The 18633-nt window shown below is 38.3% G+C and overlaps 1 protein-coding gene across 8 annotated transcripts in view; it reads right to left on the reverse strand.

The window, feature by feature from the left end:
• AP3B1 (adaptor related protein complex 3 subunit beta 1) overlaps positions 1–18633 on the reverse strand; it is a 164951-nt gene that overhangs the window by 136703 nt on the left and 9615 nt on the right. For all 8 annotated transcript variants that reach the window (XR_007505014.1, XM_049794396.1, XM_049794397.1 and 5 more), the window contains exons 2-5: positions 14834–14909; positions 8727–8801; positions 2677–2772; positions 294–454 (exon numbers count right to left, since the gene is read on the reverse strand). Coding sequence is in view for 7 of the 8 variants with exons in the window: in XM_049794396.1 (XP_049650353.1) it covers positions 294–454; positions 2677–2772; positions 8727–8801; positions 14834–14909 (408 nt within the window). In the remaining variant the exon portion in view is untranslated. The remainder of the gene's footprint in view (positions 1–293; positions 455–2676; positions 2773–8726; positions 8802–14833; positions 14910–18633) is intronic.

An 18633-nucleotide genomic window follows, 5' to 3' on the forward strand; every position in this document is an offset into this window, starting at 1 on the left:
GTTTCTGAGAATACCCATCGAAACAGTTGCTACACAGATGACAATAACTGGTATATTAAAAACAAAAGATAGCATATTAGTTTCTTTTTGTACCTCTTCATAGTTATCCTATTATTCTAGCAAGAGGCTTGCCTGCATTCCAATCGAATCAGTTGAGTGACGGAATGTGTACACACTTTATACTTTAAGAAATTGATCTTATATCTGAGACAAACCAATCCCACAGTAGTCTTAATAAACGTAGCCCACAACTATCTTAAAATTGCTTTTCAGTATTTGTCAGAATCACTTACCTATACAGTTTCTGGATTGCATGGGCTGCGTTCTTCCTCACATAAGGCGATAAATCAGAAGATGCTTCCTTAATAGCAAGCATCATAATAGGAACAATAATTGGGACACGGATACTGGATAAAACTCTTAAAGCACTTGCGCGGATTAACTGATTAGGATCCTAAAGAATGGGAGAGAAGGGGAGAAATAAAATAAGATAGTGCACAAATGCATCATTAAATTCTCTGCAGTGTTTACACTCATTAGTGACCACACATTAAAACATGTAAATTTATCTGACTATCAGTGAGGCTTGCAAGCTAAGGCCACACTAATAAGAAAATGTGTTAAACTTCACACTAGAAACCTTCAACAACCAAAAAAAAGTTAGAGAAAGTAAGAAAGAAAACATTGAAATATTATTAAAATCTGGAAATCTGGCAAAGGAAAACATTAACATAATTCACTTTCCCAAGTAAAATATGGGAATGATGGATAAAAAAGACTAAAATTTTATTTAATGACCTGAAACATTTTCTGCAATCCAAGTGGAATTCAGATATTCTGAAAAACACACCTAGCTCAGTTTTATTACTTAAATGTAAGAACTGTCAAATGAAAATGTGGTTCTCATTTACAACACTCCTACTCAAGTTCTTGATAATACATCCATTTTATGCTTTACTGCAAGATATAAACGGAAGCCGGTAACAAAATGAATTTTCTTAAGAATGTGTCAAAATATTAAGCTAAATGTTTTGAGACTTTCTTCTATTTCCTACCCTCCCTTCTTTCATCCCAGTACTTGCTCCCTTTTTGTAATGCTAGGGTTAGCTTGGAGATCCAACAATAGCACAAAACATCTGTATTTGGAGGAACTGTTACGTAAACCTTGTCCATTAATCCCAGGCTTACGACACATGGGAAAAATATTGCTTAATCAAGTAAATCCTCTAAAATCTAGCAAACTGAAATTGCAGCAGCATTAATTCAGTGTACTGTCTACCAGAAGGGCAATTCCCAAAGAACATTTCTCTCAAGGACTGAGAGTTGGCAACATGGGTTTTCAGACTGGTATTCCTTCAGTTCATCTAAACTCTCAAAATTCCTACATCTTAGCAGCTTCTGAGTAGTAAGTATCTGGATGATGAAAGCACTTATTTTGACAGTTTTTGGAAAAACTGCCTGTTCTTACCAGAACACCTCCAATCAGACAAGTTTAATATGCATTTAAAAGTTCTTCCTAAAGAGGGAGAAAAAATCTCCACATATAAAGCCAAATTATAATCTTCATTACAAAACCAGAAACAAAACGTTATAAAAAATGAACAGAGAGAATTAATTACATTTGCCTATCTTCCATAGTAGGCTTAGTAATTTCCTTAGTTGCTGAAAATCTCAGCTAGCTTGGAGTCTAGTTCCTTGCCACAACATCACTTCTTTTTGAGCTACTCACAGCCACATTTGAGTTATCCCCTCTCCTTTTGTTCCCACTATCCACAGCATTTTAAAAAGCTATGCCATGAAATCTGTTCACTGTATACATATCTCATTAAAAACACATGATACAAAGTCATTTCAATTTTAGCTTTTCACGGCAGTCACAGATAGTAAAGGTAGTACACATGACGTTGAGATAAAAGCTGGAAGGAAAGGGGCAGAACGCTCTCTAGTCAGTTGTGGGATGCTCCTACAGTTGCATACCTGGTGCTCTGTTTGCAACATTTTCCAACAAGATGCAAGGTCTGGGTCAGTGACGTGACGGAAATTAATAATGAACCTGGAGTAGCCTTACAAGAAGCGTAAAAGAAAAAAACACCCTTCTCTTATTATAAAAACTGGCCAAATTTAAGGACAGAGACGTAGTAATCTTTCTTTTCTCCATGGTCACGCACTTCAAAAGCAATCCTAATTTTGTTCTCTAATCCCATTCCCCATTGTGATCTGAATTTGAAATAAAGCAGTACAAAATCCTATTTCTTCAGTGCTTTTTTATTAAAAGTAGCATGTGCAACACATTGAATATTTTAATTCAGGTACTACTAGTTTCCTCATGTTCCAATTCTCTGTTGTATACAAAGATCTATGCGTAAAAGGAACACAGATGGTTCGGGGTAATAACAGTGTCTTCTTTCTACATCCATAAGCTACCTTGGAAAGTGAAAAGGCATTCCAGAAATTAAATGTTGGGCATGTGAATTTGAGAGCACTGATCTGCTGCTTTTCTTTAGTGAAGTAATTTTACTTCATGCAGGCTTAGCTCCTTGACGAGGTTTGAAGTAGCACAAAAAACTTTGTCAATGATATAACTTGAAACTATCAGATGCAGATTTACACAGATATTTTAGTTGTGTGATACCAGCTCCAGAATCGTCTATGAAATGTTGTTTAGTAGTCACTCACTTTTAAAGCACGCTGGAAAGTACTGATGGACAATAATGCTAGATCTTGCTGCTCCTCTGCGTATCGCATCAGATAAACATATACAAGCTTTTTTATCTGAAAAGAAAAACAAAATGAACTCATTATCAGAAAGTTTTAGAATTCTATAAAACTAAGTCCTAGATTGCACATTTTCATCAACATTTTCTTCTTTGAAGGAAGAATTAATATATGCTTCTCAAATGTCTTATGAATTACTCTAATTCTTTTAATAGAAACTCCCTGAGGTGCTGCAATATTACCTAAATAATGATGCAGTCGGATGAATGCTAATAACACAAATACCACTTTATATTATCAACTAGTAAATAAAAGACTTGAATAGTCTAAGAAGTTAACATGTGACAATTGACCATCTCAGCATCTGTCATGTTGTTTTCCTATGGAAAATAGATTAAACTCCATTAGCCAAGGATTTCAACAAGTCCATTTTACTTTACCATGAAACTCAAAATCAATTACTGTAACACATTTGAAAGAGAATACAACTTCTAACTGATGTGTGGTAACTTACACTATTTAAATCTGATTAAAAGAACACTTCTGACTACATCTTGGACAAAAGCAAAGGGTATTAGATCCACCCTTGCCTGACTACAAGTATTCAAAAGATGTAGCCAATATAAGCATGCTACAAAGGATGCAATGTTCAAAGAATAAGAAAACCTCAGTATGATTGGGGGGGGGGGGATGTGGGGTGGGTGGAGAGAGGGTATTCAATTTAGTTCACTTTACCCCCTCATGGCCACTGTATGCCCAGGAAGCAGCCAAAACATTTTTTATATTTGAGTTGTAAACTGACTATTGAGGTTTATAATGGAAAATTCTGAAAGACCCTCAAGTACAGCTGTGCTATAATTACTGTCACTATCAGAAGATGTATCTTTGTTCCAATTTTGACAAAAAGCATAATATTAAAACACAGAAGGTTACACCATACTAAATTATTTGCTGTTCAGCTATAGACGAGCAGCAATCAACATTGACCGCAAGAGGCCTATGCACTGAATGACTGCAGGTGTGCAAAGAAAGCCTTCTTTCCTTGAAACCACTCTTTGACTAGAAATGGAAGCACTTAAAGCTTCGTGACTACACTATTCTTTTACCATTTACATTCATTCAATGTTAAAATGCTCCTCTCTATAAAACTAATCATAACAGGGGCACATTAGGCTTGAGGAACACAGGCAGATTTGTTTAATTAGTTTATCAATATAAGCACATCAAACTCCATGAATTATTGATCAAGACTTATTTTTGTTCTATATCACCAATTGTTTATTAGGTCACTTTTTGTATCCTTACCATCCATGACATGATGCACGTACTCAAGTTGAGGTCAGCATGTACTTACAAAAACAAAAATCACAAGGCACTTCTGTAAACAGTAAGACAACCTTTGCTTCTCTTAAAACAAATTAATGTGTTCTACTGGTTTTTCACTTCCATTTCCCTGTATCAGAGCATTCAGCCCTGATTAAAAAAAAAACCAGCAGCCATTTCCGGGCAGGAAAGTCACTCAGGGACAAAGTCACTCAGACGAACTGATGTATTTTATGCTACTGCATTGTAGCAATTTGTATGGACAGATTTGTGTAAGAATTCTTAAGGACAGGGAAAAAATTGACAAAACATTTTCTGAAAACAGTATCGGGATCAATGTACTAAGAATCTGATTTAACCCCATAATTTGTCATCATTGCAAAAGCACCCTAAAAACCCAACAATGATAAAGGTTTCCAAGACCCAGAAGTGCTAACTAGATGGCTTTAAGTATAGCTACATTATGACCTAAACTTGTCATCTAACTAACCTTGATAAAGAAATTAGTCAGCTGGCTTTACTGAATGCCCTCATCTCTTTTCAGTTTAACAATCTCCTCCCTCACAAGTACGTTAGCACTAAATAGTGGAAAAATAAGCAATGAGGGAACTTTAACTACAGCGTAGAGGAAGACATGTGAATTCACATAACTATCTATTTGTTTTAAAATATAAGAAAAGGCCCATAAAATAGAAGCAGTGAAAGGCTTTTGCTAATAAATGTTAGGTTAGGTGATGAAACATTGTCTGCATACCCACAACAGAGCACAGAGATACAAGGGGGGTGGAGGGGTGTTTGCAAGTAATACCCCGCCCTAAGATTCTCCCGAGCCCACAACAGGAACCATCAGCCCAGAGGCGGAGAGAGACACAGTAGCAGGAAGAAACACAAATTTAGGACTCAGAGGATAGGACACCCTGCCAGGACCCTCCTAGGACCACCTCAAGAGAGCCTCAGCTCCCATGTTCAGGTGTTAAACCCATCAAGGGTCAACACCTGAGCACCTTTCAGACTGAGGGGCTTTTCTGTGTACAGGTATGGGATGCAGATGAAGAGTATTTTAGGATTGCACAAGAGACTTATCATAGGATGCTTTGGGGAGGAATCAAAGTGAAGGAAAAGTAGAGGGAATCTAAGTGATCTGGGTAGGGAAAATATAGAGATAAGCAGATAAAAATGTCTGGACACATCTAAACAGTTCGCTGGTTTGTACAATTCCCCATCCATGGCCTGCACTCGATCAGCACAGCCTGTTGTATTTTCTCAGTAAATTCCATTTTTAACTATTTTCCACGGTGAGGTAGTCTCTATTTGGTGTTAAGGTGCACGTATGTGCCAGCAACTATGGTCAGGCCACAGGCTGGAGGGCCCATGTGTCCATGGGCACCAGCAACTACACAGACCAGAGTGAGGGGACTTACGTGCGAATCCAGCAACTGGAAAGGGACCTCAAGTCACAAGGGCTCGTACATCCATGGCGGCCAGCACCTGGAACAAGTGAAGGTCTGGCTGCCAGCACCTGCACTGCGAACACAGGCCAGGGGGCCCATGGACTGAAAAGACTGGAGTATATGAAACCAAGCACAAGCCCATGTGTCTGTGGTGCCAGTGACTGGAATAGGTGCAGCTGTACCAGTGGATCAAGCTGCACTAGCTGGCGAGTAGGTGAAATGGGAAGGAGGCAGGTTAAGGGTGCAAGCATCTAAGGGTGAGACCACAGAAGTTGGCTATGGCAGAGACCAGGGGAGCCCCATTCAGCTGCCAGCAAAACCAGATGGTCTGTGGGTGTCTAGAGGCAAGAACCATGTGTTTGTGTGCATCTCTTCAAGGGCACAACCACAGGGGGTTGGCTAGAAGAGAGCCAGGGGAGTTCTGGACAGGTCCAGTTGTGTGTGTGCACATGTGCACACAACTGTGTCTAAGGGCAAGACCATGATGGGTAGCTACTGGGGGAACAGGGGAGTCCTGGTTTACATGTGTTCTTATGTGTACAGCAGTTTATACCAGCAACTGAAACAGCGCTGCAGCCACAGGGGCTCATACATCCAGGTGCCAGCAACAGGAGTGACTGGGATCCAGGGGTCAGCCCCTGCGCAGACCATGTCTGAGCCCAGCTGTTGGATGGATCCACGCTGTACATACGTATGTATACATGTATTCCCACTAGCAGACGTTCATCTTGAATGGCCAAGCTGCTGGTGCTGTCTGTGTTCATGTGAATACCCCATGTCAATTTATGTTGCTGCCTCTACATATGTATTTCTTTTGTGTGTATCAACAATTGCACACCTACCAGCAATATACTCCCAGCCTCATTACTGGCTGAGCTGGAAGCCTGGAGCTGGTGCAGTCTTGCCTCTGTTGGGCTAGTGGTTCCAGCCCTAACAGTTAAAAGCACTCAAGATAAATAATACTGTTCAAGGCATTCCTCTTTAGCGTAAGGTATCTCTGTTCAAAACTGGACTTATAGAGTACCCATAACTTACAAACACAAGTTAAAGTGAAAGAGAATATTTAACTAGTCTGATTCCTTGCCCCATTTCCTTTTATCACGTATTATTAAAAATATAGTTACAATTTCTAAAATTAAATACAGTAAGTTCTGAAAGACTCTGAATTGTCATCTTTGCACACTTATGTCTCCCTTAACTTACCAGAGCTCAGTATTTGGCCTCAGCCAAATATGGGCATTCTTTCAAAGAATGGAAAAAACAAAGTTTTAAAATAGTAGCTAAATAAGAATAGCCTCTTTAAACCTAAAATTAGACTCAAACTTGATTATTACTTTCCATCCATGTAAAACAAGGAAGAAAACAGACATATATGTGAACTGCTACATCGCAGCACAGTAGAGAGAGACAGGAGTTTGCTGAAGTCGTTACTGCAGGAAATATAATCTTCAGTGTCATAAGCCAGGGAAAAAGCAACTTTTTGTTCCCATTAATAACAGAGGCTGAAGTACATATTTCTAGGAGAGGAGGGAAAAATTGGAGCATGCATTCAATTGAATGCTTTTCTTAAAACCCAGTGCTTCAAACCACTATTTCCTGCATTTTTCCAAAATTACGATCGTATGCAGTAGGAAGTAACTAATATCACTGCCTGCCCACTCTGCTTTCCTCAAACTGATACTAGCTGGTCACTATGCAGTCTTGACCTCCAAAGTTACAGATGTGATTTTAATCCAGATTTCATTTGTCAAGTCAACTATAACTGACACCTCTGCACTGGAGCTGACAGTGTGTGCATAGTACTGGTAGTGTGCATCAGAGTAACATTTTCTTTATAAAACCTCTGGTTGGACAACTTTAATGCAGATGCTGCTTTAGATTTCCTCGAGCTACATAGTAAGCCTGTGGATTTAAACACATTATAGTTAAACGCAATCTCCACTTTTTAACTTCCTAGAAATTTGAATTTTCACTAGTCCCAAGGTGGATTTTTTTTCTTTTTCTTGCTTTCTTATTAAGGAAAAAAAGATACAGAAGCAAGCTACTTTGTGCGTCTAACACCCGATATTGGGGCAAGAACAGACACTTATGCTGCTAAAATAAAATGGATGGTAAACAGCCTGAAAGAAAAACTTATATTTCTGCTATTCTTTTTTATCTACGGAAATCCTGAAACCTATTATTAAACACATCATATTTTTAATTAAAAAGTCACATAAATTAGTGCAAATTGAATAAATTTAGACGAGCAACTTGTCTCAAGAAATTAACTACTACCACAGATGATTCTGACTCAGGTCCTTCATCAGCTGTTTCTATAGGAAGTTTAAATTGTTCTTGTCTACCTCTTCATATACTCCTTTCATAACTCTTCATACAAAATAAACAAGTAAGGTCATATTCCCAAGATACATGTATGGCTTTTCTTTAAGGTCTCCACATCTTGCAAAACATAAAAGTAACAAAGATTTCAGATTACACTGCGTATTAGCAAAAATTTCTTCTCTTCTCAGGATGGGACCTATTCCCTGCCCCAGCCACATCTCTCCAAAAGATTTTTGAGATTTGAAAGCTACTTTTCTGTAATCTTCTGGAATCACAGGCATTCACGTTAATAAAGCATTAAACAAATTCTCTAAACTAAACTATCAAAAGAACCAACATCTAAGTATTGTGAAATAAAAAATTATTTTAAACACACTTCATTACTAACATCGCATTTTGTCTAACCACGAATTCATGACTTGTTTAACTACATTGAAAGTGATCTCACACTGCAATCCTAACGTTGACACACTCCTTTTATAAATATACTACATGATTAGAACAGTGAAAACTTTTTTACCCAACCCTTACCTCTCAGCCTTGATCTGCAATAGACATTTTCAAACACAACGTAGCACAATCCCTACTCAAACTTTGCAAGCAGTGCCACACCCCAAATAAACTATAGTACCTCTTCTCAAAATTACCAACACATACTTCCACAAACTTTCCCTAATCAATCAGTTTTTTTAAATGTAAACAGTTATAATTGCTCCCTCCAAATCACCCAGTAGGTTTCCTTTATTTACACATTGAACTATTACCATAATGCTGTCATTGAAATTAAACCCTGAGAAATTCTATTAAAAAATACTAGAGATTTTATGGTTTATGTTGAAGTCACATACAATCAGATAAAATTTTCATAAACAGATCTTCTATAACAGTATGCTTAATGAGCTACAGGAATACCTCAATATTTTTACTGGCAACATTCTTCACGACAGCAGGGAACAGCTCAGAAGCATTTTTGCCCTTTGCAATCATCTAAGGAAAAAAAAAAAAAAGAGAGATAGACAATTCTTAGTAATGTAAGAATATAATTTGTTAAAGTGGTTTGTTGGTTTTGTTTGTCTGGTTTGTTTTTGTGATTTGTTGTGGGTTTGGGGTTTTTTTTTTACAGAGACAGGCATTTATTCCAGATCAGTATTTGAAACCTGATTTCTATGAAGTCGAGGATAAAGTCCGATTTTTTTGTTAACTATTAGACATTACAGGATACTATTCATACGATGAAACCCCACAGTGCTGGCTGGTTACGAGTTTGGGGGGTGGAATCAATGAGCTGGACTTTACCACATTAGACTGCAAAACATTTTTAATGCTTTAAAAATTACTTAAAACGAAGATCTTGCTAATCTGAAGAGCTTTACATAATTACCTTTTAGGAGCTGCTATCCAAAAGAAAACAACAACAACAACAACAAAAAAAACAACAAAAAAAGAAGTTACACAAGTTTAAGTCCTGTACCTTTTCCCTGGAACAATCTCGGTGTACAACAAAGCCAAGAGAAAAAAAAACCACAAAACATCACACTTTAAAAACAAAGCAAGGTTGTTTTCCATAGCATGTTAAACACAAAAGTCCTTAAAGTGCTTATATAGAACAAAAATAAAAAACAAGGTAAAAGCAAGATCAGTCAACACATTGTGATTGTTTTTTTTTTTAAAAAAAGGAAGAATGTTTTCACATCAGATCTTGGAGAAATCTGAAACTAGGGCATGCAGTAAACAATAAAATTGTCTCAAAAAAGAGCACAAACAACAAGAACCCTGTTTAGCTTCAAGCCTTGTATGAACAGCTTAAGAAGTCATTTATAAGAAACCAAGTAAATTAGAAAGAATAAAATACTTCAGTATACACTACAGCTGCACAACTCTTACTTCTTAGATCTATTTCCAGCAGAGTGTCTGCCTGTATGTCATGTCCAAGCTGAAAACCCTGGAATTTCATAAGTTTGTTATATCATTACAGTGTCACCAAATACAGACTCAGAGCACCCCCAGTTATGGTGAAGGGCAGGATCCAGTTAGCCAAACATCAAGCTAATCAGAAGGAACAAGTGCTCACTAAGACAAGCAAACGTGCAGGGGTCCAACACAGAAACGCGAGTTCCGCAACTGCAGGTACTGCCGTTCACAGCCATCTCACATTTCCACCATTACTCAATATTATACAGCTGATTAAACTTCATATTCCTAACTCACAGGTCTGTTTGTGTATTTCATTGATCAAACACATCAAGGGCATAAAGAACTAGGATCTCATGCAACAAAAGCAAGAAAACACAAAACCAGGCAATACCTTGACAAACTGTATAGTCAGAGAAGGTTAGAAGAAAGACACTAGGAGAAGAAAGGCAGCAGTTGCAGTTCAAGCTATAACTGAGCGAGCCTTTTAAAAGGGTTTAAGGGCAGCTGTCCAGCATGACATTACAATTTAACCAACTTAACATCTTAAACTATTTCTTTCAGTTATATTAAAGCACAGGAATTGACAAACTAAGAAGCATGCACATTGTATGGGTTTCAAGGGGTTTTAACTAAGAATCTAAATTAAACCACTGCTGTCAGGGCTGGGGGTGTCTTTGTAATAAATGCCAGATTCAGAATGACCAGTCAAGTAGAACTTAGCAGCAAGATGCACTGCAGAGAAGTATCATAGAATAAAATATTATCAAACATATCATCTTGATGCAACAGAAGTTATACTATTCAAAAATAGGGATGATCCTATAGCCTGACAAGCTATAACAGTATGACTCTAGGCATTACTTGCATTATTTAACTGATCAACCGTAATAGCTCCAGTGTACCATGTAAATATGTATTTAGGGTCTTTTAAAAGAGTGTATTTTGACTCATTAAGTCATAACGATTAGTGTAAATCCTCCTTAGCCCATGGATCATTAACCTGAAAGAACATAATGGTTCTTTCCAAGCCTAAGGTCTATCATGTCATTTTTGTTGCTGTGCCTAGACATTCTCCAATCGTGTTATCTTATATACCTGGAGTTCCTGCACAGACAGAAACTTTCACTCTAGAATAAGTCCTATGCAATGTCAGGCTGTACTAAACTTTTTTGTTCATGACACACACACAGAGACATGGATGAAATTCTCTGTGGAAAATCAGGCATTTGAATTTGTTTCCTAAATTTATGCTCTGAAACCGTCAGGAGCAAAATTCCACTGAAATTTTTTTTCCCCAGATTAGAAATTTAGACAGGTTTCCAAACCTGGTAACAAGAATATCTTGGTGGCTGTAATATCAGTGTATGTTTTAAAAGAAATATTAGCTATTGTGTTTTCATGCATATAGTAGAATAAACTTGGTTCTTTATACACTTCAAATTTATTTCTAAGCCAGCAGTGTTGCTTGTAATCTTCCAAAGACTGCAATTATTTTATGGCATGCATATAAGGAAGAAACACAAAAAAAAAATAACACACTGACTGAAAAAAAGAAAAAAAGATGTCAATGATCATTGAAGAAGTCACACGTAAGTGTTTTAGCTGAAGGTAGGTTTAGACACCTTCATGTAAGAGGGGGAGTAGAAACATCAAAACTGGATGACTACTATGCTTGATATTGTGTTATTAAAAGTCACTGTCTGCAAGACAGGTTTGGTTTTATTTGTAATGAATTTCCTTCTCCCCAGGAGAGAGTTTGCAAACCACCTTAAAGGAGGAAGAAGCAGCAAAAGGAGCCATAAGCAGTATTCTCTTGGTACTTTTCCATCACACCTATATGGACAAATGAAGATTCTAGTAGACTTCAAGAAGGTGAAGACTAAGAAAACTACTGGCCTGCACAGCTTTTTCACCTACCTAAAATTAGTGAAAATGAGTATTCCAGTGAAACACTTGAAACAATACTCTGACAACGGAGTTCCTTTTTCCTCTAATAATAAGGCTAGAGGAAGCCTTTCATCTCTGCGAAACACATCTCATTCCTGAGAACTCTCTAAATGTAAGCACACAACTGGTAACACACAAACATCTTTGTGCCCAACAATAAAATTATCACCACTGCTACAAGGCTGTTTTGGGTTTGTGTGGTAGGGTCTTGGTAGCCAGGCAAGGGCTGCAGGGGTGGTTCCTCTGAGAAGCTGCTAGAAGCTTCCCCAGCTTCAAGCTGGACCTGCCTCTGGCCAAGACCGACCCAGTCAGTGACGGTGGTAGCACCTCTGGGATAACGTATTTAAGAAGAACCTGCAGGGGGAGAGGAGAATGGAATGTGAGAAACCCCTCTGCAGATACTGAGGTCAGTGAGGAAGGAAGAGGAGGAGGAGCGGGGGAGGAGGGGATGCCCCTGCAGCCCATGGTGGGACATCAGGCTGCCCCCCCCCAGCCCATGGAGGGGAACGGGGGAGCAGATGCCCACCTGCAGCCCGGGGAGGACCTCATGGAGGAGCAGGTGGATGCCCCCAAAGATGGCCGTGACTCCATGGGAAAGCCTGCACTGGAGCAGTCTGTGCCTGAAGGACTGCAGCCCGCAGAAAGGACCCATGCCAGAGAAGTTCATGGTGAAGTGCAGCCCATGGGAAGGACCCCACACTGGAGCAGGGGAAGACTGAGGAGTCCTCCCACTGAGAAGGAAGGAGCAGCAGAGACGATGTGTGGTGAACTGACCACAACCCCATTCCTTGTCTCCCTGTGCTGCTGGGGCGAGGAGGTAGAGAAAATCGGGAGTGAAGTTGAGCTAGGAAGGAGGCAGAGCAGGGGGAAGGTGTTTTAAGATTTGGGTTTACTTCCCATTATCCTTGTTTTGATTTGATTGGCAGTAAATTATATTGATTTTGTTTTTTCCCCAAGTTGTGCCTGTCTTTTCCCCATGACCATAACCGGTGAGTGATCCCCCTCGTCCTTGTCTCAATCCACGAGCTTTTCTTTGTATTTTATCATCATCATCCCACCATGGTGGGGAGGGGGTGGGGGGGGAGAGAGGGGAAGGGGCAGGCAGGCGGGGAGGGGGAGTGAGCAGGCAGCTTCAAGGTGCCAGCTGGGCTTAAACCACGACAAAGGCCTTATGCCAATTGTGCAAGGTCCCAGTCCTGGCCTGTAAAGCTCATTGTTTCAGTTTGTTATGTGAACCAGAGGTTGGTACCAGGTGTCTGTTACAAAACACAGTTTAAACACAAGATAACAGCAAATACCTTGAAAATAAGGAAGACACTGAAAACAGAGGATCCAGTAATTCAACAACTTTCTTGCGGTCAAGTAATGGTCAACCTTACGAGCTAGAAGGCTGTTTCTGCTTTAAGAAAAGAAGCAGCAGCTGAACAAGGGAAAAATATCCAAGAAACAGAAGGTCCCTCCTGCCATCTGGGAAAGTAGTGCTCTTCTAGCATTGCACAGTGCTTAGAGCAGGGACGAAAACCAAGGACTGGGAACTTTAAAAAGGACAAAAATCTGGAATTAGGAAATGGGGGAGTAGAAGAAAGAATGTGCTCCATTCAGTTCTGCCTTCCCCTTACTGAAGAGCTCTTGAGCCTGATAATGTCAGCCTAAGACCATCAAGGACCACAGCTATCAGTACCAACTACACATCTCCAGCTTCATGCTATCATACATTTCTAGGAAATTAAAGAAACAGTTGTTAAGAACTGCTTTGAATATGTAGCAGCAGCAGATATTTATAATAAGTGCATTTGCTCATTGTGCACTCATTTATAATGACAGCATTGTTTGTAGGGAAAAAGGGGGGGGGGGGGAATCAATCTAGTAAAGCTGCCCCAACTTAATAGTTTCTAATTCCCCCATATACACACACACACATTCAGTTGCAACAGTTTCCAAATACAAATAAAGATCTGGCCATCTTTTTGAAAAAGAAAACCAAGGGAGCAACAGGCAATTTTCCCCCAACCCTCCTGCCCACAGTAATAGCCAGAAGAAAGATCTTTTCTGAGGGAAGCAGAAGAATGCAAGTTACCATTGGCTGAAACCATGGCACTTTTAAAGGCCATTATTTCTTGCAACAGCACCTCTGAATGCCAGACTCTCACTGGTCAAACCCTGAGGAATCCCACATCACGCTGGAGAAAATGAACCAAGAAACCTTTCACCAAACAAAAAATTAAATGATGTTATGAAATAGTAGTTCATAGGTTACCCAGATACAGTAAGTAACTGATGTCTCTGGCAGGACTAGGATCAAAGGCAAAAGCAGAAGACAATCAGCTCGAGTAAAATCTCCATCACTAGAGGATAATGAAGGGAGAAATCACTACCTTCAGAATCAGAGGAAAGAACAAAATCGCATGATACAACCTGTACCTACTCACCTCAGTACATGCTTCGATAGGATTATCCCACATAAAAACCAAGCAAAACAAACAAACAAAAAAATTACATCCAGACACTGAAGGAACAATGAGAGAAAGCAAATGCAGAAGTCCCCCCAAAAAAGAGGTCAAGTGGACACTGAACAGCTTTCCGTAGCACATTCTTCTAAAACTTTTAAGAAGAAATAAAGGGACTTTATCAACTTCATGATGTTTAGTTTATAGGGTTTAAACACACAATGTTGTTAAACATTATTTGATCACTTCTATGGGCACACTGTTCACCTGAAATACTTAGACAAATATATAGGCAATGGACTAAATTAAAAAAAATCCTTATATAATCTAAAAAAGTAGTAATGCAATTTGCTATTTTACTCCTGTAAATTCCTGTGCTGAATTAAGACACCAACTGAAGCTTCTCTGATGGAACCATTTCCTACTTAAGACCTCATCTCCCTACAGGTAATAGTTATTTACAGGCATATTGGCACAGTTACATAAATATTTTTAAAGTATATGACTGAATATATTTTGACACAGCAATTTATACACAGAATTCCAAATTAAGAACTTTACAGTAGCTTTTAAACACAATTTAGAGATTCAAATGCTGATGTGGTACAGGATCTGTAACGCAAAAACAGTATTCCCATCCAAGAAATAAAAACAGTAATAAAAGAACAGATACCCTAACAAATAAAAATGATAATTAAAAAAATCACATACCCCAACAATCCTTTTCATAGCATCCAGCTTTGCAGAATCTTTACTGCTTTCCAACATTTGTTTTAGGTCTTCATTTCTATGGTAGAAACACAATAAAGCATCAATTAGAAAAAGTAAAAAAAAAACCAAAAAACAGAATACCTTTTTTATATTCTTGATCAATTCAGCAACTTAAGGTGAAGTGCTGCTCCTTCTTACCCACTTTTAGATTGTATTTGTTAACATGCTGCCCTAGTACAATGAAGTGTTTAGTAAAAGAATCTTATCAGATTCTAACAATAATGCAAGCCCAAGCAACTTTCATCTGCCGTTAGCTGAACCTTGTCTGGAAAGTTGAAGTCTTGAGGCAAGAGAAAAGCTCAATTTGAACTAACAATTCCTTCGCTCCTCCCTTTTCCTCCCAGTGTGGGCTAGATGTAATAGACACAGGCTGACGTGTTCGTGTGAAAATATAATATCAGTTTACATAAATCACTGAAAAGCCCAACAGCAGACTTCAGTATGGTCTGAATTTCAGTGAGAATCAAGCATATAACCTTATGTTTTCATCTGCTTTTCTGGATTGTAAACTGCTAACCCCTGTCCTCAGGATTAAAAGACTCAGATCTGTAGTACATCCATTCTACATGACAAAAGATTAAGATAGCCCTATGATTAGACACATATCGCCTCCAAGCACTTTTTACAGATGAAATAAAATTCTCACATGAAAGTCTTAAGTCAATAAGGATGTTCTCTCACAGATACAGCTTCTCATTAGCTGTCACTAATAAACCGCACCCTGCTTGGCTTTTTAAATGCAAGGAGATCACAGTCTAACTGCATTTATAAACTCTGAAAGTTTACAAAAAAGATTCTTTGAAGAAATAGCCTTTTGTAATGCCTAGATTGCTTGAGTACTAAAAGATACAAAGCAAACAATGGCTCAAGAAGAGACACCTGCGATATTCCAAAGAACTCTGAAAACTCTAAGTTTACAAACCCTGCGAGTTTTCACATAGCGAAGGACAACATAGAAATCCAGTGTGGTGGGTTGACCTTGGCTGGACATTCTATCATTCCCCCATCAGCAGGATTGGGGAAAGAAAACAAGACAGAAAAAAACCCTCATGGGTCAAGATAAAGGCAGTTATATAAAGGAAAAGCAAAGGCCATGTGTAGAAGCAAAGGAAAACAAAAGATTTATTCTCTCCTTCCCATCAACAGGTGATGTCCAGCCACTTCCCAGGAAGTAAGGCTTCTTCTTGTAACACCACCCTAAGTTGACAGATCTGTTAAAAGTAACAAATGCTGTTATTTCACAGACCTTTTCCTATTGCCTTCCTCCCAGCTCCCTGGGATAAAGGAACACCTCCCTCCGCATTAACCTCTCCAGTTTTCTGATTTCGCTTCAAGCATGCTTGTGTTCATCTCTATATCCTCACACTCCTTTTAGCCACTCCACAGAGTTTTCCCTCAGCTCTATATCCTTATTTCTGATATCAGGAATCAAATACTTGTTGGTTTAGGGTTGTACCTAAAATACCTTTAATTATTTGCCTTTTTTACCTTTTAATCTCTCTGTATAGTTCCATTTGTAATTAACTTTTTAGGAAGGCTATCTTGATTTAACTTTTGGCATCTCTATTCCCATTGTTCTTGGCCACAGACAGCTTATTTTCCCGACCATTCCTGTCCACCTATTCCTCATAGGATACCGAGTAAATCTTGGGTTTTTTAGATCAGCTTCAAGGACCCTGCCTGAGACTTTGCTCTAGTTGGATACAGAAATTTCAGAGACTTCTAATTCCTTCTGTTTAAGTCTTTATCCTTACTTTATAAGCTTAGCTTGTGAGAGAATCTATATGACACAGTTATCAAAGTTACATAGCAGAAGACTCGACTTCATTTAGAAAGTTGCTTCTAGTCCTACACTCCTGCTTCCAGTTTCCTACTGCTGTTTCACATAATCATGCACAAACTGAGATAGAGATATAGTAAAAGCTAAAACACAGGACAGTATTACTAAATTGTGATCATGTAGTTCTCATATAATTGGTAGGAGGATGCTTTGGTTTCTTTGCACAACTGAGACAGCAACTACTTTTCAAAAAAGATAGTATCTCACTAAAGAATCAAGAAGCACTGCATGAATAACAACTGCTTAAGAATCAAGTCTGGGAATATATTTACCTAATAAAAAAAATAATAAAAAAGTTAACACACAAAAATAAGAATATGTCAAAAAAATTTGCAAGTGAGAAAGTAGAAAATGTGGAAACAATAATTTGAACTTGAGGATCAAGAAGCAAAAATGGAGGAAGTTACACAGCACAAGATTCAAGTACTTGCTGAAGACTACCTCCCGCAAGTTCAGAATGACAAAAACAGACAGTAATCACAGAATGACTATGAGTTACCAGTGTAACAAATACAAAGAAAAAAGGCAAAAGGTGAGTTTAAGACGTTAAGACAGAAGAAAGAAGTGTTTAATGATGAAACATATTTCTAACTGCTTATAGTAAATATTCTATCGTATATCTCAAATTAAAACATTTTTGAAACGTTAACAGGGAAGATACAAACCAGAGAAATTAAGACATAAAGACCTGCTTACAGCCAGCCTTGCTTTCCAAAGAGAAAAGCGGGGGGCAGGAAGAGAAGTAGAAAAAAAACCCACCAGTTCTTGATGAATCCATTTGGAAATTAATTGCTACATGACTGCTGTATTTTTTTTTAAATCTTTTTTAACAAATTATAATCCAGGATTAGCAAGCATTAGATACTTACAGAGTAAAATATCGCTCCATATATTCATATGGATCAGCAGCAGCAAGCCTTTTTTCTTCTATAGTTAGACATGGTTTCAGTGTAACCTCGAAGTTTTGCCCTTTAAGAGCAGATTTAATAGTGCAAGACACCTCAATTATTTTACCCAGTATTGTAGAATTTTGTTCCATTCTTTTAAGCACAGCATTTAAAAAAAAAAAAAAAAAAAAAAGGATGACTGCACTCAACCAAGCTTGCCTGCTGAGACTGAGGTCTATTTGAAAAAAGAAAATCTTGTTAAGTAACAGGATACCCACTCCCTTGGTGTTTTAACTTCTAGAAACAAATATCCTATGCAGATTTCAAAGGTCACTTCCCTCCAACAACAACTCTTATCAGCAGCCTCAATGAACAATGGGAAAGGCAAATGCACTTCAGTCTTTCGTAATATAGCTTATTGTACAGTACAAAATTATTTTCGTCTTCCGAGCATTAAGAAGATCTAAGGGAATTTCAATCCTTAAGTAAAATCCCTCAAAACAGAAAGCATAAATGCAAGCCTCCCAGATCTGTTCATGTTTCTATACTTATTAGTTATTCTAAAGTGACAGTTCTTCAGTACACAGCGTTAGACAATTTCCTTCTTACTTATGTCCACCTGCCAAGAGCTCAGAAAAATGCAAGCAACTCTCCACCTGCATCAATACCCTTGCCTGTCCCTCCTAAAACTTTGAGAGTAATTCTAGCCTTACAGAGTTAGTTACATATTACAGATGACTGAAATATAAGCTTTACTACTTCAGCAGCAAAACCAGGTTTAAAGATGCCTAACCTGATAGTTTACAAATAATACGGAGCTACATTAAGCAGAACAGTAAAGGTCCCAGCAACAATAGGTGCAAGAAAACCTTTGTAAGAGTAAATATATCGCCTCTGAGCCTGTTTTCCCTAACAGTAAGAAGAGGTGAAATGACTTTCTGTGACGGAAAAAGAAAAAGAAAAAAAAAAAAGAGTCCCACCTGTCTGCCCAATGCCATATCTAAGAATGCAAT

Source organism: Accipiter gentilis, chromosome Z (genome assembly GCF_929443795.1).
Source record: "Accipiter gentilis chromosome Z, bAccGen1.1, whole genome shotgun sequence".
In the NCBI taxonomy this organism is placed as follows: Eukaryota; Metazoa; Chordata; class Aves; order Accipitriformes; family Accipitridae; genus Astur; species Astur gentilis.